The sequence below is a fragment of the Macaca fascicularis genome, chromosome 10, assembly GCF_037993035.2.
Source record: "Macaca fascicularis isolate 582-1 chromosome 10, T2T-MFA8v1.1".
Taxonomy (NCBI): Eukaryota; Metazoa; Chordata; class Mammalia; order Primates; family Cercopithecidae; genus Macaca; species Macaca fascicularis.
Window position 1 is genome coordinate 15501382 of NC_088384.1, and position 23348 is coordinate 15524729.

General features: G+C 47.8%; 1 protein-coding gene and 1 long non-coding RNA gene across 18 annotated transcripts; both read left to right on the top strand.

Annotated features, from left to right (window-relative positions):
• Positions 1-553: 553 nt before the first annotated feature.
• Positions 554-14886, top strand: LOC102119693 (apolipoprotein L4). Of its 17 annotated transcripts, none has more exons than XM_065522190.2 (6): positions 554-684; positions 2450-2516; positions 3698-3797; positions 5209-5325; positions 9673-9799; positions 13195-14886. In XM_065522190.2, the coding sequence occupies exons 4-6, from the start codon at positions 5253-5255 to the stop codon at positions 14042-14044; spliced, it is 1050 nt and encodes a 349-aa protein (XP_065378262.1). In that variant the 5' UTR covers positions 554-684; positions 2450-2516; positions 3698-3797; positions 5209-5252; the 3' UTR covers positions 14045-14886. The 17 variants fall into 17 exon arrangements, with proteins under 17 accessions (XP_065378262.1, XP_065378264.1, XP_073859950.1 ...); XM_065522192.2 differs by having other exon boundaries at positions 5209-5298; XM_074003849.1 differs by lacking the exon at positions 3698-3797 and having other exon boundaries at positions 2097-2516; positions 5209-5298.
• LOC141407842 (uncharacterized) lies at positions 7315-8236 on the top strand. The gene is made up of 2 exons (XR_012418784.1): positions 7315-7794; positions 8169-8236. It is a non-coding gene; the product is annotated as an uncharacterized lncRNA (long non-coding RNA).
• Positions 14887-23348: the final 8462 nt, after the last annotated feature.

The following is a 23348-nucleotide window of genomic DNA, read 5'->3' on the forward strand; positions in this document are numbered from 1 at the left end:
TTTAAAAATTAGCTGGGCGGTTGGCTGACGGCTGTAGAACCAGCTACTCAGGAGGCTGAGGTAGGAGGATGGCTTGAGCCCAGGAGTTGGAAGCTGTAGTTCGCTGTGATTGTGGCACTGCACTTCAGCCTTGGCTACAGAGTGAGACCCTGTCTCAAAAACATAAACAAAATAACCCCCAACAGCATTACAACAAATATACAATAAGCATCCACTTGGTATGTGTGGGAGATTGTGCAAATGCTGGTGGCACAGGCGGGCGGAAGGCAGGCATCTGGGGAGTGTGGGTGCACGGGAGGATGGGGAGTAATCTGGAGGGTCTCACAGTCTGTCAGTGGCAGGTCTTTCTTCCTGAGACCATAGCAGACCCCCAACCCTGAGGATGCGAGGCAGGTGGGTTGGATGAAAGAGACCTGGATGTCTGGTCTGGGGCTGCTCCTGTAAGTGCAGCAGCAAGGAGGGCGGGGATGGACTGAAGGTGGTGCTGGGGAGCAGCCTGTTTGCTACACTTGATCACCAGCTGCTGGGAAGTTGTGACTTTCACTTTCCCTTTGGAATTCCTGGGTACATCTTAGGGGTGGGAGGACGTGTCTGTTTTTTACACAGATGCATAACTGGAGGTGGGATCCACACAGCTCAGAACAGCTGGATCTTGCTCAGTCTCTGTCGGGGGAAGATTCCTCGGTAAGTCGGGGACCATTGACCTGTCCCCATCTCCTTATTCTCACAATAGCTCCATGAGGGAAGGATCATTCCGCTTTTGTAGATAAGCTCAGAGAGGTTAGTAACTGGCTCAGATCAGACAGGAAAGCAGTGGCAGAGCCTGGATTTGCACCCAGGCTTGAGTCTGATGCTCCCTCCCTCCTGCTGTGCCCTTAAACAGTAGAGAGAGGCCGGGAAACAGCTCAGATGGGTTCACAAAGCTCCCTGGGTTCAGCTCTGGTTTAGACTGCGGAGACACAGCTGGGGGACCCCAGAAGGAAGGTTTGTGTTGGGGGTGCCTGTCTCTTTGGGAAATTTGAAGGAATCAGAGAAGGTGGAGGTGGGGACGTGACCTGGAGTCCGGCCTGTCCTTGTGGCGTGGCCACACCCAGGCTGGCCCCAGGGTGCTGCTGCTGAGGCCCGATGGGGAAAGATTTCTTTTGAGATACAAGGAACCTAGAGGTCATCTCACCCCCCTTGAGTCTGAGCACCAACTTGTACCAGGCCCTGTGGGGAAACTGAGGCCCTGGGAGGGGAATGACTTGCCCAGGGTCCAGTGTCAGGAGGTTGAGCAGGTAGCTCATAGGACTCCACATCACTGGCCCTCACCGCTGTCCCTCTGTTCAGACCTCTGGGGGGATGGAGAAGAAACAGGCTGTGCTGTGTCCCTAATGGGAAACATGGCTGAGACAGGGGAGTGAGCAGGGCGCCTTGCAGAATGGTGCCTGTGACGTGATGCCAGCTTTGCAATCATGAGATTCAAAAGCCACACTGTGGAACTGTGATCATAACCACAGGAGTGTGAGCTTAGATCTCTGTGTTTGTAGAAGTAGAATCAAACCTGGACATTTTTGGATTACTAAAATCACCCATTTTTGCTTCAATATCAGAGTCACAAGGCCAGATGTTGGCCTCCCCTCTGCCCTCCAAGAGCTGTGTGACTCTGGGCAAGTCACCTCCGCTCCCAGCCTGAGATTTTCCCCTCTTGAAATCCTGATAGAGCTGCCAAAATTACATGAAATCAGGGGGGAAATTTCTTTTTTTTTTTTTTTTTGAGATGGAGTCTCGCTCTGTCGCCCAGGCTGGAGCGCAGCGGCCAGATCTCAGCTCACTGCAAGCTCCGCCCCCCGGGTTCACGCCATTCTCCTGCCTCAGCCTCCCGAGTAGCTGGGACTACAGGCGCCGCCACCTCGCCCGGCTAGTTTTTTGTATTTTTAAAGTAGAGACGGGGTTTCACCGTGTTAGCCAGGCTGGTCTCGATCTCCTGACCTCGTGATCCGCCCGCCTCGGCCTCCCAAAGTGCTGGGATTACAGGCGTGAGCCACCGCGCCCGGCCCAGGGGGGAAATTTCTGTGAAATCTGAGTCACGGTCTTATTTGTTCTTCACCAAAAAGAGATGCTGAAGCCTGTATCCCCAGTGCTGTGGGAGGCAGAGGCAGGAGGATCACTAGAGGCTGGGAGTTCAAGACAGCCTGGGCAACACAGGAGATGCTGTCTCTATGAAATAAAAAATGAACAAATTAGCCCAGCATGGTGGCGTGCATATCCCAGCTACACATAGTCCCAGCTACTCAGGAGGTTGAAGGAGGAGGATCACTTGAGCCCAGCAGATCAAGGCTGCAACGAGCTATGATGGCACCAAAGCCCTGAGCCTGGGCGACAGAGCAAAACCGTTTCTCAAAAATGAAATGAAAATGGTGATTTCTCAGGAGGAGCACACGTCTCAACTCCTCTTTTCCTGCCCAAGGAGGAGGCCCTGGAGCCCGTGACGTGGAGGGAGCCTCTTTGCTGAGAGTCTTTGTCCTCTGCATCTGGTGAGCTTGGCTCAGAGCCCTGACGCAGGAGGGAGGGCTCCCTGTCTGGCCTGCACAATTGGGGAGGGCTTGGACTGGGCCAGGCGCCATCTGGGCTTTTTCTAGGAACCAAAGTCACTTCCGGGAATTGACCAACTGGCAGACTCGCCCAGGGAGGACGCGTTGTGTCCTACTTGAGGCTAACAGTCAGTATCTAGCCTCAACATTCAGTAGAGACCCCAGATCAGGGTCTGAGCCAGGCCAACAATGACCAAGGAGGATGGGATCCTGGGTGCAGCTCCTCACAAGTGTTGGACGAGTCTGAGGCCCCAGCTCTCTCTGCCCTCCTGCTCCTCTGCTCTCTTTTGGTCCTCCTGGTCCTCATGGCTCATGGTGTTGAGATGGCTGCCCTGGCCTAAGGGCTCTCACAGTGAACAAAGCAGGAACAAGGGGAAGGGATGCCCCTCTCCTGTCACCCCTGTCCCTTACAGCAAGAAGTGCCCAGATGCCCCTTGGTGAACTGCTGCCCAGGACTGGGTCCCCCTTTTACCCTTGCTGCATGGGGGCCCCAGAAGACAGACATCTGGGTGCCTGAACCCTGGGACAAAGGCAGTAAGGGGAAAGAGGGAGGCGAGTGGCTTTTGAGGAGGAGGCTTTTGTATGAGAGCTGGAGGATGGAACCCCATCAGGGGGCCCAGAAACCACTGAGCTGTTAAAATAAAGGCTGCAAACAAAGACCAGCTGCTGGAAGTGGGTGTGCCAGGGAGTGAGCAGAGACACACGGTGAGAAAAGAGAAATGGTAATGCCTGGAGCCGCCCCTGACTGCGATGGGCCTGATGCCGTATTATTAGTAGTAATTATAGTATCATTATTAGTCATTTTCATCTTATTTGTACCCTCCATCTCTCCTCTCCACCTTTTCCTAACATTGTATCACCAGTTTTACGTCTTCCATTAGCAACTTTGTAGCTGTAAACAATTTACTTACAACTTTCTTATATCGTCAGTTGTACCCAGTATTTCTTAACTTCCTTCTTCAAAAAATGACAATATTAATCCTCCTTCTGCTTCGTTCAGTGCTTCACATCCCAACTGCTACCTTTGTGCTTTAAATTTTGTACTAATTGGTATTGGTAAGAAGTATATTTAGTTCTCACATTTACATGTTGTGTATATGGTTTTTTGTTTGTTTGTCCTAAAGAAGAGACTACTGAGAGTCAGTGAGACTGAGAGAATGGGCATCTTCACGTACTGCTAGTTCGAGTGTGAATTGGTACAACTTGCATGCAGTGTGGCTCTAGGTATAAAACATTTTGAGATGTTGATAGCCTCTGACCTAGTCATTCTACTCCTACGAATATCTTAAGGAAATAAAATCAAATGTGGGCAGTTTTACTTGAAGGAGGATGTTCTTTGTAGCATAATTTACATGAAGAATTAGAAACACCCTATGTCCATCAGCTAGCAGGGGACAGCAGAGGGGACAGGGCAGCACCAGGAGGGCTCGGCAGCCACAGCAGGGGCTGCGCCGGCATCTGGCAGGATCCAGGTCTTTGTGGGACAGAGGACCTTAGAGAAGCGACGGGGACACAGGCTGTCCGCTGCAGCAGCAGTGAATTCACCAAGACGAAGAGTTGAGCACAGAGTGTGAGACACGGATTTGCAATGAGGAGTCATTTCCCATGAGCGTGTATACATGACTCAATATTGTATATTGAAGGGAGTAGAGCACAGTCATTGAAGACATGGGATTGAAGCAGAAGTCCTGGCTCTAGCACTATTGTGAAAACACGGGCAAGTTCCCTAACTTTTGTGGATTCCTCTGTGTTTGAATGGGAAGGTGGTACCCATCTCCCGGGCTGTGTGTGATCATCGAATGAGACACGTGTAAGGAGCCCTGCACATTACAGGCTAGGCGCGGTGGCTCACACCTGTAATCCCAGCACTTTGGGAGGCCAAGGCGGGCGGATCACGAGGTCAGGAGATCGAGACCCTTCTGGCTAACACGGTGAAACTCTGTTTCTACTAAAAATATAAAAAATTAGCCGGGTGTGGTGGCGGGCACCTGTAGTCCCAGCTAAGGCGGGCGGATCACGAGGTCAGGAGATCGAGACCCTTCTGGCTAACACGGTGAAACTCTGTTTCTACTAAAAATATAAAAAATTAGCCGGGTGTGGTGGCGGGCACCTGTAGTCCCAGCTACTCGGGAGGCTGAGGCAGGAGAATGACGTGAACTCAGGAGGCGGAGCTTGCAGTGAGCTGAGATTGCACCTCTACCTGGGTGACAGAGCGAGACTCCGTCTCAAGAAAAACAAATAAATAAAAATTAAAAAAGAAGCCCTGCACATCACAGACACGCAACACACACTGGCTATCATCAACTAGTTATCACACATGTTCCCAGGCCCAGGTCATTGTCAGAACCTTCCTCCCCATCTCTATTCCTGTGTATAGACTCCACAATTTCTGTAATGATCAGATGGCTGCCCCTCCTCTGATTATCTTCTCTTCATTCTCCAACAGGACAAGTGGACTTTTCCTTGCTGTGGGAGTGAGGGCAGAGGGAGCTGGAGGGAGTTAAGTGTCTGTAAACAGCAGATGATGGGGACTCGATGATAGAGAAACAATCTGGGTTAGGTTGGTCTTGGCATTTGCTGCCACCTCAGAGGGATCTGCAGAGCCCCAACTACTCAAGCCTCCCTCTGTCCACAGGTGCCTCACAGTCAATCCCACAATTTGTTTTCTCCTCCTCAAGGATGCAGCAAAACCATCCAGGCAGGACAATGGCTGGGCAATTCCATGGTAAGCCTCTCAGTGACCTGGCTGCTGGTAAGCTTGCCTCCTCTTCCCTGGCTGTTTCGTACCCACAGCTACAATGGAGGGTGGTGTCTCCAAGGCTGAGTGAGCCCCAACAGAGCCCAGATGGAGGTGGCCGATGAGTCTGCCCTGAGCCCCAAGAGAGGCCATGTGGAGTCCCCCGAACCAGGGGTCTGGGGGGCATCTGCATCTTGACCTCTCCTCAGGGGGGGCATGGCCCAGGTGCCCACCTCCTCCCTACCCTGGCACCTAGCAAATGACTCAAGTGGGGCAGGACGGCCTTGGGGAAGGGGAAACAGCAGGGTTGGGTTTTGCGGGGGGAGAGCAGGGGCCAGAAGTAGGGGAGAGGTGGGAGAGGAGGTTGACCAGCAGCCCTGACCTCTTACCTCCTACTCTGCTCCTGGCTGACCCTGGGGTGTTTCCAGGAGAGGCTGGTCCCCTTTCTCCAGCTCTTGCCCCACACCAGTCCGTCTGCTTTGAGTGGCCCTGTGGGTAGAGTGATCCAGCTTTCCAGTGAACTGGACCCCATTGTGGTCTTGGCCATGTGCCTTCTGTGTGACCTGGAGCTCCTTAGTCGTCCTCAACTGCACCACCAGGATATTTGCCCACGTTGTCATGAGGATCAAACATTACATGGGTACCTGGACCAGCCAGTGCCTGCCACAAACTACGGCCTCCCTAAGAGCTGGTTCCCATCCCCTCCACCTGACCCCTGTTGATTCTAAGGGGAAACCATCCCCTTCCCCAGCTGTGTTAGGGGCACCTGCCCTGAGCTGCCCATCACAAGCATCTCTTTACCAGGGCTGAGTCCAATCATCTAACATACCCCTTGTCAAAGAAACGTCTGAGGCACAATCACATTTATCTGAAGAAGAAGGAGTTCATGAATTGAGAAAACCAAACTGGAGGAGGTTTCGTGTTATGATGAAAAAGTGTGGGAGACAAGTGTTTATCGGGTGAATATGGAAGTGCAATAAGGACATTATTTGATTAGTTCCAGTTACAAAACTTCTTGTTTTGGTTTACCTTGTTGGAAAATTCCTGGTCACGTTGATGCCGGTGGGTTTAGGGAGGTGTCTGAATGCAGGTGAGACCGGACCTTAGCCTTGTCCAGTTTCTGACACCGAAGAGAGAAAACATTTGAGTCAAAGCCAAAGCAAATCAGCTTTTATTGCAAAGCGGAAGCGCAGGCTCGGGGGTGGGAGTGCAGGCGGACTCAGAAGAGCCAGTCGGGCCCAGTGGGGTTTGGTGTTTTTGTTTTTGTGGGTTTACTAAGCTAATGGGCAGAGTAAGCATAAGGATCTATGGGAAGAGGCAGAGATTTCTTGGAACTGGGGGGCCACGCAGTTTTGCAGCAAGAATGGAACTGCTGTGGCGCGGGTGGGTATGGGACAAGGAGGGTATGATTGAGTCTGGGGTGAAAAGTGGGTCAGACCCAGCACTGAGTTAGATCTTACTGGTCTTAGCCGGATTGGCCACTTCCTGTTCGTCAGGGTCCTGTGGGCCCGTCGCCTCCCCCTGTCCCTGCAGCTGGTTTCAGCAGCTCCTTCTGTGTCCGTCATGTGAACCTGCTGCCTGGAGTTCTTGTTTCTTCTGTGACCTCCCAGTATTCCCATCTCAGCATGGCCCTCTGTCAGCTGGCTGCTTGTGACTGGCCGAGGTTAAGTTTTGTTTGTGTCTAACAGAAGCGGCCATCTGATATGACCCCAGTTCAGTTTCCCACAGCTTGCAGTTTAAGCGGGGATTACAGCCGTTCTCAAGGTCTGGTTGGTTTTGTTTGCCCAGGAATGTTTCAGGCTTGGTTTTTATTTTAATTTTGCTTTAATATTCACCATCCCCGCCCCATCAATAAAACACAAATTTAGTGCTGGAGGTTCCTTCCATCCAACCCTGGGTTTCCTTCCTCCTTTTGGTGAAGAAGGAAAGAGAAAAAACAAGACAAGCCCTCGCCCAGCCGAGTCAGCACTGCGTTCATTTCCCTAAGCCCCATTTCCTCAGGACGGCTTCCTCCCCTTACAGAGTTGCAGTGGCAACCAAGTCAGCTCTGCTCAGGAGCTGCCCTGGACAGCAAACTGGCCTGTGCTGAGTCCTGTCCAAGACCAGGGGAGGGTGGAGAAGATTAGAAGCCAGGAGCTCCCAGCCGACCCTGGAATCCTTAGGAAGGGCTAGGCTGGGGGCCAAGGAAGAAACTCCCCCTCCGAAACAAGATGATCTCTTGTTTAATAACGGGGCCAGCTGGGCTCAGAGGTGATAATGGGGAGCCGTGTACCCTGAGACCAGCCTGCAGGGGACAGAGGCAACACAGAGGGGCCACAAGGATCAGTGCTGAGGGTCCCGCCCCCCTGCCCACCTAAAGAACCCCCTCCACTGCCCGCCTGAGAGCCCCCATGACCCGCAGGAGGAATAAAATGTTTAAAATAAAATGTTTAAATACATAAAATGTTTAAATTCTGTGCAAATAAAATGTTTAAAGCCCCACAGGTATACTACAGGGGAGAATGCAAATAAAATGTTTCAGGCCGGGCACGGTGGCTCAAGCCTGTAATCCCAGCACTTTGGGAGGCCGAGACGGGCGGATCACGAGGTCGGGAGATCGAGACCATCCTGGTTAACACGGTGAAACCCCGTCTCTACTAAAAAATACAAAAAAACTAGCCGGGCGAGGTGGCGGGCGCCTGTAGTCCCAGCTACTCGGGAGGCTGAGGCAGGAGAATGGCGTGAACCCGGGAGGCGGAGCTTGCAGTGAGCTGAGATCCGGCCACTGCATTCCAGCCTGGGTGACAGAGCGAGACTCCGTCTCAAAAAAAAAAAAATAAAATAAAATAAAATAAAATAAAATGTTTCAAACTCCACAGGTATACTACAGGGGAGAATGCAAATAAAATGTTTCAAACTCCACAGGTATACTACAGGGGAGAATGCAGAAACCACAGGCATTTAAAAAATATATGGAGTCTTCAAAGCAATGGCAAGGGAACGCTGGCCTGGGAGTCAAATCCTGAGCTTCCTGCTTGCTGGGTTGGGAGGTGTCTCTCACTGTCTGGGTCTCAATTTCTCCTTCTGTGAAATGAGAACGAGGCCTTGCAAGTGCCTCCAGGGCAGGAAACAATTTTACATCATGCCCCAGTGCATACATAAATACATACTGCTTCCCAGTCCCTTCTCTGCAGTTCCGTTATTTCCTAAATCCCTGCAAACCACACGTTTTTTGGGCAACTCATCTGGGCAGTAATCCTGCTGTGTACTAAGATGCTTTGTAGCAGTAATATTATGTATCTCATTTAAGGTGAATATTCATTGGTTTCTCTGTTGAAACACTCGTACCTTTGATTACAAGGTTAAAACATTTGTACCGTTGACCACTCTGCGAGTGGTCAGTGATACAGCATATGCACCCTGTGTCACTTCTAAAAGATTGAAAATGCTGCCGTGCTAAACACATCCAGATCCCAGAAATACACACACACACACACACACACACACACACACACATATAATATCTTACAAAAGAATACTCACTCTTGCTATGTTCAATACACTCTGATATTTTCAATGCTCTTTTCTTTTTAAAATGCTGCTTTTGACACATGAACTATTGTAATAACCCACTGACGGGTCGAAACTCAGATTTTGAAGACACTGGTTTAAAGTGTTTGACAATAGGTACACAGCAGAAGGAAGCGATCTTGGAAGATTTCCCTTACATGGGGAGGAAACGTGGTGGAAAGCTCTTACTTTCTGGTGATTCTCAGCTGAAATAGATGGGTTGCTCCACAAAGCACCGTGCCACTTTCCTGCTGAATCACTCTTCTCAGGATGCCTCAGTAAAATGCCACAGGCTGGGTGGCTTCAACAACTGACTTATTTTCTCACAGTTCTGGAGGCAAGAAGTCCAAGGTGAAGGTGCCAGCAGGGTTGATGTCTGGGGAGGGCTCTGCTCCTGGCTTGCAGAGGCTGCCTCAGTGCTGTGTCCTCACATGGCCTTCCCTGTGTGTGTGTGTGTGTGTGTGTGTGTGTGTGTGTGTGTGTGTGTGAGAGAGAGAGAGAGAGAGAGATCCTCTGTCTCTTTTTTTCTTTTAATTGGACACCAGTCCTATAGGATTAGGGCCCTATCCTTATGACTGCCTTTAAATTAATGACTTCCTTAAAGGCTCGATCTCCAAATATAGTCACTGAAGTTTAGGGCCTCAGTATATGAATTTGGGGGGCACACAATTCACTCTATAGCACTGGTGCCTCCATCAAAACTACCCCATGTGACAGCTGGTCAGGAGGATTAACATCGAACCACCTTATATTCAGGGCCATTTATGTGGTAGAACACTTTCCTCCTGTCTTATCCTTTTTGTTTCCAACTAGAAAAGAAATGCTTCACTGAAGAAGTCACCGAATACTTCCAGAAGAATGTTAGCCCAGGGCATCTGAAAATCCTGCTGACTGACGATGAAGCCTGGAAGAGATTGGTAGCTGTGGCTGAATTGCCCAGGTAACCTCCATGGGGCGCCCCAGTGATGCCACCCAGATCTCCCCTGGGCTAGTTTTCTCTGGCAGGCACACTTCCTCCAGGCAGCTCCTTCTGCTGGGCTTGAGGACATCCCTCTCAGCAGCCCAGAAGGAATATTTCCTCCATGTCCTTTGCTGGCAGTGAGTGGCCTCAGGCTGAGGGGGGAGGAAGCCCAGAAGGGCAGGATCAGTTCTGCCATCTACTGGTGATGGGAGCTTTGCAATCTACTTGACTACTTTCTGCTTTCCTTTCTTCATCCATTGAGCTTTATTGTGAGAAAAATAAGATAATGCATGTAAAGTATTTAGCATAATGACTGACACATGGTAGGTGCTCAGTTCATGTTACCTTTTACAAAACTTCCTGGGAAGAGATCAGAGCCAAAAGTCTTTTTCTTAGAGATGGAAGCCCAGCAGGACTTTCTTTGGGAAAAGTCAGAAAAATCTTGACCTGATCAGTGTGTGTTCCTGGAGATGCTGTCTGGGGCCCTTTTCCTGTACCTCTGGGGAACTGCACAAACACAGCAGAATCCTTCTGCTGACCCAGGACACAGAGAGGCTGGAATGGAGTTGGACAGAGCTGGGATGGATCCCGGCTCTGTCCCTGCACAGCTCCGGGGCTCTTGGCTTAAGTCTTAGAGACTGGGACCTGTCATCCGTCCAATGCTATTAGTAATTCAATCAGATGGGAGTGTGGTGAAGGCCTTAGAATGAACTCCAGGTCAAAGGCGGGGAACCAAATAGCATGATGCCACCCAAAGACCCAAAGAGACCTTGCCAAGGGCAGAGCCAGGGGTCAGGGTGGGGCAGGGGTGGGCCTAGATTGGAGGAGCAGTAGGAAGGCTGGGGCATCAAGGCCAGGAGGGGGGTGAGAGGAGGGAGGCTCTGAGAGCATGAAGTGTAACGCGGTCATGGACTCACAGAGGACACGTGAGTGGGAGAGGGATATTTCTTCCCTCCCTGATTTGATCCCATCACTGATGGGCGTAATGGGCCATGGGTGACTGTTTCCCCCACACCATGCCTGGGAACTGGGGAGTTCTGAGCTGCCATTTGAAATCCTCTTCTGTTCTACATAGAGTAGAGACAGTGTTTCTTCAGGCCAACTTCCAGAGTGGGGACGAGTGGATTCAACTGGTGTAATTTGAAGGGTCCTTGGGAGACTCACAAGTCCCCCACCAAAGAGAAAAACACCTTCTCTACCATCTTGTCCAAATGTAGGTCTTTTCAGCATTAGCAATTTATAGAGATGATTTTCAAGGTCTCATGAGTCCTCAAGAGGTTCCATGAAATTGTACATGGCCTTGACATGCACACAAGTGAAGCTGTCACCTGCTAAGGCATTAGTTTGGCTGGTGACATGTGAAAGTGAGACCCTGAAGTTTGGAGGTGCCAGGTCAGGAGGCAGTAAGGTGGCTTGAGAGTTTGCATGGAGCCAAGACTAACAGCGAAATCTTTCACTTTTCAGTCACAGGGGGCAGTGGCTGGACCCAGTGGCCTTCAGTCAGAAAGTCAAAGGGCATGAGGCTTTGGAAGAGATAACATGCCAGGCAAATTGATGTCTTCTAGTCTGAGGCTGTGTTTGAATTCTTAAGGACTCAGATTTAGACGAACTGCAACGTTTGGGTGCACCCTTCCTTCTGACATCAGTTGCAAACTTGAGGGGCTTTCTTAAGCCCCCCTCGGGTTGGGTAATTCACTACAAGGACTCGCGTAACTCACTGAAAACTGTTATTGCACGATTGTGATTTATCATAGGGAAAGAACACAGATTAAAATCAGCCTAAGGAAGAGACACACAGGGCAGAGTCTGGGAGGGCTTCAGGTGTGAAGCTTCATTGTCCTCAGGACGCTGTGATCTCCTGTGTCAATGTGGGACAAGACACATGGGGTGCTGCCCACCAGGGAAGTTCACCCAGTTAAGGAAAAATTCCTGTGAACCACATGAAATCAGGAAGGAAGCCTTTATTCAGGATGGTTGCTACAGGGGAGAGAGACTGAGCCCAGCTCTGAATACAGTAAAGACGGGGGTGAGGGGGGCGGGGGGGAGTCACAGCCAACACCAGGGTGAGGGGCGGCAGATGGAACAGGACTGACAAGAGACACCAGAGTGGGGGGTTTCTGCTACACTGGACTAACAGGATGCTCACCTAAGGGCAGCTCAGACACTCACCCATCAAATGAATGGGTGAAGACTGTAATCGGAGAGCAAGTGTCCTCAGACAGCAAGCCGGGGGGATCCTCTGTAAATTGACTTTGGGGAATTCTTGCTGAGCTGGGGTGGTGCAGGCCCAGCAAGCACAGGATGGGTGCGGAAAGCCAAGGTCAACGCCTAGAGGAGAAGAGGCTCAGAACAGCCTGGCTGGAGTTTGGCCAAGGAGTAAGTCTTTCTCAGCTCATGACTCAATGCAGAGCTCTTCCTGGGACTGGATCACAAGCTGCCCTCATGGCTGGCATGGAGTCTCCAGCCCCTTCCCAAGGTCTAACCCCTTTAGTCCCCAGTTCTTCTGGAGGGCAGATGAGACACTTAATAGCCCCAAACCCCCATCACCCATCACATTGCTATACTGGCCTGTAGCCAAACCACCGGGGAAACAAAGACGTTCCTACCAGTCAGGACATTCCAGGGCCCCAGAGATCACTTCCCAGGGGCCGAGGACAAAGGGATGAGCTCTCTTCTGTTCAAGTTAATTCTTCACTGTTCTATGATCCTCTGAATGAAGGTCTTTTTGCTCTGAACCCACTTCTCTTTGTTCATCTACAAAGTTTCCCCTTCCACACACTCTGGTAGTGATGGCATCGACCTCCCTCGCATGAGGAGCCATCTTTATCAAACACATAGCCACTAAGGAGCATCTGAAGATGACTTTAACTTATTTTTTCCCATACTGAATAAGTACTGTGGCGTATCTAAGTTGTATAAAACTTATTTAACCTTGAAAATTATTCGAGACGGAGTCTCGCTCTATCGCTCAGGCTGGAGTGCAGTGGCCTGATCTCAGCTCACTGCAAGCTCCGCCTCCCGGGTTCACGCCATTCTCCCACCTCAGCCTCCCGAGTAGCTAGGACTACAGGCGCCCGCCACCACGCCCGGCTAATTTTTTTTGCATTTTTAGTAGAGATGGGGTTTCAACGTGTTAGCCAGGATGGTCTCGATCTCCTGACCTTGTGATCCACCCGCCTCAGCCTCCCAAAGTGTTGGGATTACAGGTGTGAGCCAATGCGCCTGGCCTTGAAAATAATTCTTTACCTTTTAGAACTTTATTTCCATTTGACTCATAGTAACAGCTCTGTGATTTATGTAGAACAGATCTTAGTGAGCTCATTTGACACATAAGTAAGCTGCCTTTCTTCATCATCTGTCCTTTATTGGTACAGGGACGAGGCAGATGCTCTCTATGAAGCTCTGAAGAATCTTACACCATATGCGGCTATTGAGGACAAAGACGTGCAGCAAAAAGACCAGCAGCTTACGGAGTGGTTTTTGAAACAGTTTCCTCAACTCAGCTGGAAGATTCAGGAGTCCATAGAAAGGATTCGTGTTATTGCAAATGAGATTGAAGAGTTCCACAGAGGTTGCACTATCGCCAACGTGGTGTCCGGCTCCACTGGCACTGCCTCTGGCGTCTTGTCTGTCGTTGGCTTTTTGCTGGCACCATTTACAGCAGGGCTGAGCCTGGGCGTCACTGCAGTTGGGTTAGGGCTGGGAATAGCATCTGCTACGACTGGGATCAGCACCAGCATCGTGGAGAACACATACACAAAGTCGGCAGAACTCCGAGCCAGCAGGCTGACTGCGACCAGCCGTGACCTGTTGAAGGTATTAGGGGACACTTTGAGCGAAATCACGCCCAGCGTGCTTTCTTTTGCTCTTGATTTTGACGAAGTCACAAAAATGATTGCGAATGATGTCCGTACACTCAGGAGATCTAAAGCCACTGTTGGACGCCCTTTGAACATTAGGCGACTCATACCTACAAATGTTATTGATGAGCTGAAAACACCTGGAGCCGCCAAACGGATGGTGAGAAAAGCAGTCCCGAAGGCCGCTTCAGGAGCCCTCCTTGTGCTGGATGTGGTCCAGCTTGTGCAAGACTCACAGCACTTGCATGAGGGGGCAAAATCCGAGTCTGCTGAGGAGCTGAGGCAGTGGGCTCAGGAACTGCAGAAGAATCTAAACGAACTCACCCAGATCCATCAGAGTCTAAAGGCAGGCTGGGCTCAGTGACCCCAGAGCAGTGCAACCACCAGGGAAGGTGAGCCAGACACAAGCTGGGACAAAATGCAGAGGTTTCTTAGGGGTATAAAGAGGACGAGGTAAAGTTTATGGAACTGAGTGTTAGGAACTTTGGCGTCTGTAGTTGAGCACAGCAGGGGAGGGGTTATTCAAGATGGCAAGTGCGTCAAGGAGAAGGCAGAAACGCTGGGGCCTGGATTAAGGGAGGAGAGGGGACTGGAGACTGTGGGGAATGGGAAGAAGCAGTTTACTCTAGACTAAAGAATATATTGGGGGAGGAAGAGAGGGAGGCGCACAGGAACCAGCAATGAGAAGACCAGGAAAAGAAAGAGCTGAAAATGGAGAAAGCCAGAGTTAGAATAGTTGGATACAGGAGAAGAAATAGCAGCTCCACTGCAGACCCACCCTCCAGTTTGATGTCCTTCCAAGAATGGAGTCTTTCCCTGGTGATGGTGTCTCGCCCTGTCTTTCCAGCATCCACTCTCCCTTGTCCTCCCGGGAGTGTATCTGAGTCAGCCAGTGGCTTCTTGATGATGGTGGTGGTGGTTGTAGTGTGATGGGTTTCCTTTAGGTTATTTAAGGGTGTATGTCCCCTGCTTGAACTCTGAAGGCCAGGTAATGAGCCATGGCCATGGTGCCCAACTGAGGACCAGGTGTCTCTAAGAATCCAAATATCCTGGAGAGTGTCTGAGAACCAACCAAGTAAAAGTCTCATTGCTCATATACAGTAGACAAAGAGCCAGAAAATTAGCTGACAAGCAGTTTAGAGACTGGGGGAGCTGTCTTGCTGAGTGCCCTGTGTGTAAGTCCTAATAAACTTAGCTACTCGCCAAGCTGGACTTGTTCGAGTCATTCCCTGCTCTCGTGGCTCCTTTCCCGCTTCGGGGGCAAGTTTCTGTCTCAAGTTTGTCCGAACAGTGGTAAAGGGGATGGTGGTGACGTCAGCAGACAGCAGGAGGACTTGACGAATGTCAGCCCTGCTTGGGGCCAGGGTACACTGAGGGACTTATGACATTTCAGTGCAACTCCAAATGCTATATTAGAAAAGTTGTTGATGTGTGAAGAAAAATAAAAAGCAAAACCAGATGCCAGGAACCGATCAAGGAACGTCGTGGTGCATTGAGGAGATGGACCAGCCTGCAGTCAAGAGACCCCACCTCTCTGAGCCTCAGTTTCCTCATCAGCTGGGAAAGGGAGGCTGGACAAGATGATATCTCAGACCCACCTGGCTCTCTCCTCTTGTGTTCTGAAGACTTGTGTTCAAACAACACTGACTGATGGCTGTGCCTTCGTGGTGCTGATGGATGGGCTCCCTTGAGCTCTGGGTGCCTGACTTTCCTTCTTCATGATCCTTCTTCCAAGCTCACAGGGAGCTAGGCCTCCATGGTCCCTTCTGCTTACTCTCCTGACTGGTCATTTCTCTGTAACCCCAGTGCCCAGTGGCTGCTGAGGCACTCAGGGAAAACTTGTAGACATCTGGCTTGGGTCGAGTACAGGCGTGGTCCCCATCTAGCAGCCAGGGCCCAGGATTGACATGGGTCACACGAAGCTGACTAAGATCAGAAGGGCCTGTGTGTAGGTTGAGAGAAAATCCATGAGATGTAGAGGGACAGAGAGAGACAGCCAGACAGCAAACACCATCACCCAGTCTGCAAACACCCTCATCCAGTCTGCAGACACCCTCATCCAGGCTGCCCTCTCATTTCACCCAGAATCCTGCAAAAGCTTCCAGAATGGTCTTCCCTGTTACACAGCCCTTGCCACTATACCAGCCCATCCTCCACACTGGGCCAAGTTGACCCCTAAGAACATAGATTTCATCAAACACTTGCTTCCATGTCTTCAATGGCTTCCTATTACTCTTAGCACAAAAGCTCAGGGCCTTCATGTTGTCTAACGTAGGCTGCTGTGGCCTGAGTGCCCTGAAGGGAGAGTCCTAGGGAAGGCTCCCATGCACAACATTTGTCTGCCATATGGGTACCTTGTAAGAGCGGCCACCAGGGGGCAGCCATGAGGTGGGCCAAAACAAAGACTCTGTAGGCGTCCCTGTCCACTATGCAGATATTCTAGCAGCTGCTCAGAATCCCGGAACCTGTTCATGGCTGCGACGTGAAAAGGTTCCCTCCACACTGGGTCATATACATTGAGCCATACAACCTTTGCGGGACTGGTGAGCCAATTTTATTGGGCCCCTGCCCCAGAGCGGAGGGAAAAGGGATGACTTAACCTGTGTGGCTATGACAATGAGGCTACCACAGGCCTTCCGTGTAAAACGTGCCACCCAACTGGAGACCATGAAGTGTCTCACTGCTCTTAGTGTCACGAATGGCATGCCTAAAAGGACAGATAGAGATCAGGGCCCCCTTTCATGGGCCATGATTTCCAGCACTGGGCATCAGAATAATCCATAGACTGGAGGTTCCACATCTCATGTAACCCACTGGGGCAGACCTCGGTGGAAGAGTGCCCTGCTAAAGACCCATATATGAGCACTGTCCCAGGATGGCTCTTTGAGGTCCTAGACTAAGAATCTCCCTGAAGCCATGAAAACTTTGAATGAGTCACTCACTACCACACATGGCCTCACTCCCTATGAATGTTGCCCAGGCTGGTCTCGAACTCCTGGCCTCAAGTGGTCCACCCATCTCAGCCACCCAAAGTGTTGAGATTACAGGTGTGAGCCACCACTCCCGGCCTGGGGTTGGCCTTTTCTATTAAGATGCGGGTGATGACTAGCATATTTATTTCTAATCCTTTCACATTAGGAGAGAGTGTAAGGCAATTACTCTGATAACAGTTTCTGTAAAAATAGTGAATAGGATAGTGAGGAAGATCAGGGAACTGATTAATACAGGAAGGGTATAAACCAGCATTTTTGGGGTATGGGCCTGATAGCTTATTTAGCTACCCTTAATATAGGGTAAGCTGCCCTTACTTATTAACCGCCCTTACTATTGGACATGGTGTATCAGGTAGCATGGAGAATTTTGACTTCTTAGGAGTAGGTTCATTTCCTGTAATTCTAGAAATAGGAAGATTTAAACCTGTATAATTTACTCTATCAAAGTAACTCTTTTATCAGACGTATTTCCCATGTTTGTGGTTGAATAGTAGGTATTAGGACAGGTATTTAAACATTCTATATGCATAGGGCTAGCGTAAGGAATAGAAAGTTTTTTCACAGGAAGACGCATAAGTTTATCATATCAAACTCATGGGTCTGATGCCCTGATTCACAGAAACAGGGTTCTCAGTAGGAGAGTTTGGTAATGGAATTAATTGTATAGATTTTTGGTATAAAGACATCATGTAGTACTCCTGGAAATATAACAGTAGTTAGGACATTTATTATAATAATGTTAGTATATTCTGCTATGAAGAAACAGCCAGTGAACCTGCAGCATATTCAACATTGAAGCCGGGCCGGGCACAGTGGCTCACTGCCGTAATCCCAGCATTTTGGGAGGCTGATGCAGGTGGATCACGTGAGGTCAGGAGTTCGAGACCAGACCGATCAACATGGAGAAACCCTGTCTCTACTAAAAATACAAAAATCAGCCAGTTATGGTAGTGCATGCCTATAGTCCCAACTACTCAGGAGGCTAAGGCACACGAATCGCTTGAACCCAGAGGTGGAGGTTGCAGTGAGCTGAGATCGCACCACTGCACTCCAGCCTGGGTGACAGAGCAAGACTTTGTCTCAAAAAAAAAAAAAAAAATTAAATAAATAACTATGCTGAAGCCTGAGACTAGCTCTGAATCACATTCTGCCAGTCAAATGGGGCTCGGTTAGTTTCTGCTGGAGCTGAGATGAATTACATTATGGACAGGGGTCTTGATGGTAAAATCAATCATGCAGATTATTGTACAAGAATAAGAGATGATAAAGTGGATGACCAGCTTATCAAGGGGACTGATAAAAGAATAATTAATAGGTGGGGTGACTTCCTATGAGACTGTTTAGGCAGTATACAGGCTGAGTTACCAAGAGATGGTGAGGTATATCAGAGATTATCGAATATAGAACAGGCCCCTCTCGAGGGCTGTAAAGCTTCGCCACGTCCTTTGAAGTTGAAGCCATTGCTTGTAGTACTCTGGTAAATAATTTCGCTTATTAAATTATTTAAGTTGATGGCTAAGCACAGTGAAATATTTAGTCCCAGTTTGGGCCTTAGCTATCATGTTCTCAGGATACTAAAATCGTTGTTGTGGTTTATTTTTATTTTACCTTGAGCTTTTCATGGCTCAGTTAAAGTTTAGCTTTCTTGTGAGAATTGCCTTAAACATGCTTAATGCTTGTTTTTATTAGTTTGGGTTAATTGTATGACTCCAGTAGCTGGCATGAAATTTACCCACCCTAATAGTTTAGTATAGTTTAGTCAAACTTTCATTTATTGCTTATTTTTTATCACTGCTGTTTCCCATAGGGGCGTGGTTGAGCAGTGTTAGGATGTGCACTCAGTACCTGTTCCTTTTGAAATTAGACAATCTGGAGGGCATTTTCATTGGAATCCAGATGCTTGCATGTGTAATCTTACTAAAACCCAATAAAAAGACCAGAACTATGCCTTGATGTTTATGGAGTTACATGAACTAACCTAGGCATTTTCAGTGCCTGTTTTAATATCATAAGCTACATTAACTCGGATCTAGACAATTGTCTCTCTGTTACAGAATGAAGGGTTGAAGTACTATGCTAGTACTGGGGCAATATTTAGCAACTTTAGAAATAAAAAGTGGGATTTTTAGATTTTTAGCCCAGAAAGCCTGGTTTTTATTTTACAATCATGTGTTTTTGAAATTGGTTTAATTGAAAGTTTGGCTAAAATGTAATTGTAGTTGAGATTACAATTTGATTTGAGGTGTGAGCCCTGGCTGTCATTGATGGTATACGTATCTTGTTTTCGGGGCTTGGTAAGAACAAACAATTTTTTCTGACATAATTAGGTTAGTCCAGGGAAAAGGGGGTAGGGGAGTTTGAGGAGTAAATCAGATACATGTTTGGAGAAAGGGTGAGCTTGAACGTGCATTTTCTTTTCATGATGTCTGTCAAGCATGAATAAATTAGCACCTTGCGGTTGTAAGTGTTGACTCATAATATTCCATTTAAATCCAGCTACGAAGGAGTTGGCTGTGTTCAGGCTCCCGCCATGCTGACTCATAGCATCTCCCAATTTAAAAACTACCAAATGCATGACAGTGCTTCTGCAAGTGACCATGAGGTGACTATCACTAAACCACTGAGATGTCTTATTTAAGAGGAACAAGTGGACGATCTTAGTCTCCACAGCCCTGAAGTAAGAACCAGATGCCAAGTATAGTTGCAGTCTAATTACCCACAAGTGTCATAGGCCGGGAGTAAGAAAGATAGAACTTCCCAAGCAGGTTGCTGATTTCTCAAAGCTTGTTAGTTAAGAATGTTTTTAGGAGGTGATAAGCGTGTTGCTGAGAAATGATTTGACTTGGATGTGCCATGATTCATAAATAACTGAATGTCCTATGCAATTTTTTTTTTTTTTTTTTTTGAGACGGAGTCTCGCTCTGTCGCCCGAGCTGGAATGCAGTGGCCGGGTCTCAGCTCACTGCAAGCTCCGCCTCCCGGGTTTACGCCATTCTCCTGCCTCAGCCTCCCGAGTAGCTGGGACTACAGGCGCCTGCCACCACCCCTGGCTAGTTTTTTTGTATTTTTTAGTAGAAACAGGATTTCACCGTGTTAGCCAGGATGGTCTCGATCTCCTGACCTCGTGATCTGCCCGTCTCGGCCTCCCAAAGTGCTGGGATTACAGGCGTGAGCCACCACGCCCGGCCATCCTATGCAATATTAAGGGATTATTATACTGGACGATATACATGTATGTTAATTGCTTTCTGCAGAATGTTTGATGAACGTATGACAGGTTGCTACGACATTATTACTCCTGCTAACTATTCATGGAGGTGAAGATTTAAGGTGTGATACATAAATATACATTATACGATCAGCCACATATAATACTAGCATATTAATTCATGGGGTCGAGCAGGAATGCATGATGTACATAGTTGTAACAGTAATTTATATGTATTTTCCAATCTGATATAGCAATTAAAATAAATTTATTGCACTTCAAGTACAAAAATCAGGGAATAGTTTAAGTAGAATTTCAGCTTTGGGTGCTGGTTTTGGAGCAAGAAGCTTCTTCCTGGAAATGGTCCCAAGGAGCTGGGTCCTCCGTTTTTAGTTTACAGACCCGAGTAACTTAATTATACTACCAGGACTTCTTCATTTGAGTAGCTTGTTTTCGATTAGGCTAGTAACTGGTATAAAAAGGATAAGAGGAAAGTACACAATGGACGCTGCTTGGCTCATAACAATAAAGAGATGTTCAACAGGTTGGCCCCCAATTCGTGTAAGTATAAGTGTGAGAAGGTCTGCTACTAGAATTCAGAATAGACAGTGGCTTAATAGTCGGAATATCATGCCTTGTTGTTTAGATATGTGAAGTGTTGGAACAACAGCTAGGATAAGAATGGAGAAGACAAGGGCCAGCATGCCTCCTAGTTCATTAGGAATGGAGTGTAGAATTGCATAGGCAAATGGAAAGTACCATTCTGGTTTAGCGTGGAACTGCATAGGCAAATGAAAGTTGCCATTCTGGTTTAATGTGGAATACACAGGCAAATGAAATGCACTACTCTGGTTTAATGTGGAATACACAGGCAAATGAAATGCACTACTCTGGTTTAATGTGGAATACACAGGCAAATGAAACACACTACTCTGGTTTAATGTGGAATTGCATAGGCAAATAAAACGCACCCTTCTGGTTTAATGTAGAATTGCATAGGCAAATGAAAGGCACCATTCTGGTTTAATGTCGGGTGGCGTGTTGAGATTTGCGGGAGTGTAATTGTCTGAGTCTCCTAATAGGTCAGTTAAGAACAGTACTAATATGAGTAGTAATAGTAGAAGGAGAATTAGATCCAAGGTGTCTTTGGTTGTAGAGCAGACGTGCAATGGAATTTGGTGAGTCTGATGAGTGAAAGTTTCATTGACGCACAAGGCAGATGGTTAGGAAAGTTCAGCCATTGATGACGTGAAGTCCATGAAAGTCTGTAGCGATAGAGAATATTGAGCCATATATGCCATGAGAGATGGTGAAAGGTGCCTTGAAGCACTCTGAGGCTTGGAAGAGTGTAAAGTAAACACCCAGGGCAATCATAATGGATAGGGTTTGGAGTATGTGCTTTTGGTTTCCTTCTTTCAAACTATGATGGGCTCAGGTAATTGATAAACCCAAAGCCAAGAGAATGGATGTGTTGAGTAGGGGCACTTCTAAGGGGTTAAGGGGGTAAATACCTGTTGGAGGTCAGTAGCCTCCTAGTTCTGGGATTGGGACCTGGCTTGAATGCTCAGGAGAATCCAGCATAGAAAAAGACTTCTGATAGGATAAATAAAATTATTCCATCTCTAAGGCCCTTTTGGACAATTGACAAGTAGTGGCCATGGAATGTGCCTTCTCTGATATTGTCTCATTATGATTGATATATTGTTAATGTATTAGTTAGTAGGCCTAGGGTTAGTAAACTAATTGAGTTCAAGTGGAATCATATGGCTAAGACAGATGTTATAACGAGTGCCTTATAACAAGTGTTACAGAAGTTATGAGAGCCCCTGTGAATGGCCAAGGGCTGAAGCTTACTCTATTATATGCTTGGGTTTCATGGGTCATAAAGTGCTATCAAGTGTAAAAACCACAGAGTGTGGTGTCTCACACCTATAATCCCACTATGGGAGGCCAAGGCAGGTAGATTACTTGAATCTAGGAGTTTGAGATCAGACTGGGCAACATGGTAAAACCCCATCTAACCAAAAAATACAAAATAAAAAAAAAGTCAGGCATGGTGACATGCACCTGTAGTCCCAGCTACTCCAGATGCTAGGCTGGAGGACCACTTGAGCCCAGGAGTTCGAGGCTGTAGTAAGCCAAGATCATGCCACTACACTTCAGTGTGAGTGACAGAGCTAGACTCTGTCTCAAAAAAAAAATTGTAAAAACATATGCTTGGATTAAAGCCATGGCAAATTCAAGAATGCTAGTAAAATCAAGGTGATAAATGGGACTGAGGCTGTGGGTAGGCTAATAGATGTTGATACTAAGGTGGCACCTCCAATTATATGTATAATTTACATTTACAGCTGTACTGTCAATCATATGGGTAGGGCTACTGGTCGAATGAAAAGGCTAATGGTTTTGACGATGACCAGAAAAGAGATAAGCAAAACAGGTGTTCCTTGTGGTAGGAAATAAGCAAAGGGATGCTTTTGTTTTGTGACAAAAGTCAGCAATTAATGCTCCTGCTCATATTGGAACAGCTATACCTAAATTTATTGAGAGTTGAGTAGTTGGTGTGAATGGGAAACATCCTAGTAAATGAATTGAGCCAGTAAATAGAATACATGAAATTAGTATAAGGGATCAGCTTCATCCATTGGTATTATGTGTTATTATCGTTTGTTTTAATGCAGGTTGAATTAGTCACTGTTGTACGGAGATTAGCGAGCTGTTAATCAGGTGACTAGATGATAGAAATAAAATATTTGGAAATAGGAGATTGTAGCTACGGGTCTTCCTATTACTGTTAGGGCAATGAAAGGCAAATATATTTTCATTCATTTTATTTCTCAAGGAATTTCAGGTTTCTGTGATTCAAAGAATTTTAGTGTTGAGCTTATTGGGGAGGTAAATTTTGAGAATGTTAATTGAAATAAGATAAAGAGTGATATGATTATAGATAAAATCATAGTAAATAACATAGATGTGTTTAGTTGGGACATTTTACTGTGGAGAAATCCTGGCTCTCAGTCTTTTTTTATTTTTTATTTTATTTATTTATTTATTTTTTTTTTTTGAGATGGAGTCTCGCTCTGTCGCCCAGGCTGGAGTGCAGTGGCGCGATCTCGGCTCACTGCAAGCTCCGCCTCCCGGGTTCACGCCATTCTCCTGCCTCAGCCTCCCGAGTAGCTGGGACTACAGGCGCCCACAACCGCGCCCGGCTAATTTTTTGTGTTTTTAGTAGAGACGGGATTTCACCGTGGTCTCGATCTCCTGACCTTGTGATCTGCCCGCCTCGGCCTCCCAAAGTGCTGGGATTACAGGCGTGAGCCACCGCGCCCGGCGGCTCTCAGTCTTTAACTTAAAAGGTTAATACCAATTAGCTTCACAGTGATATTATGATATACAGGCTGACCAGTTTTCCAAATGCTTTAGGGGGACTAGTTCAAGAACAATGGGTATAAAGCCGTGGTTGGATC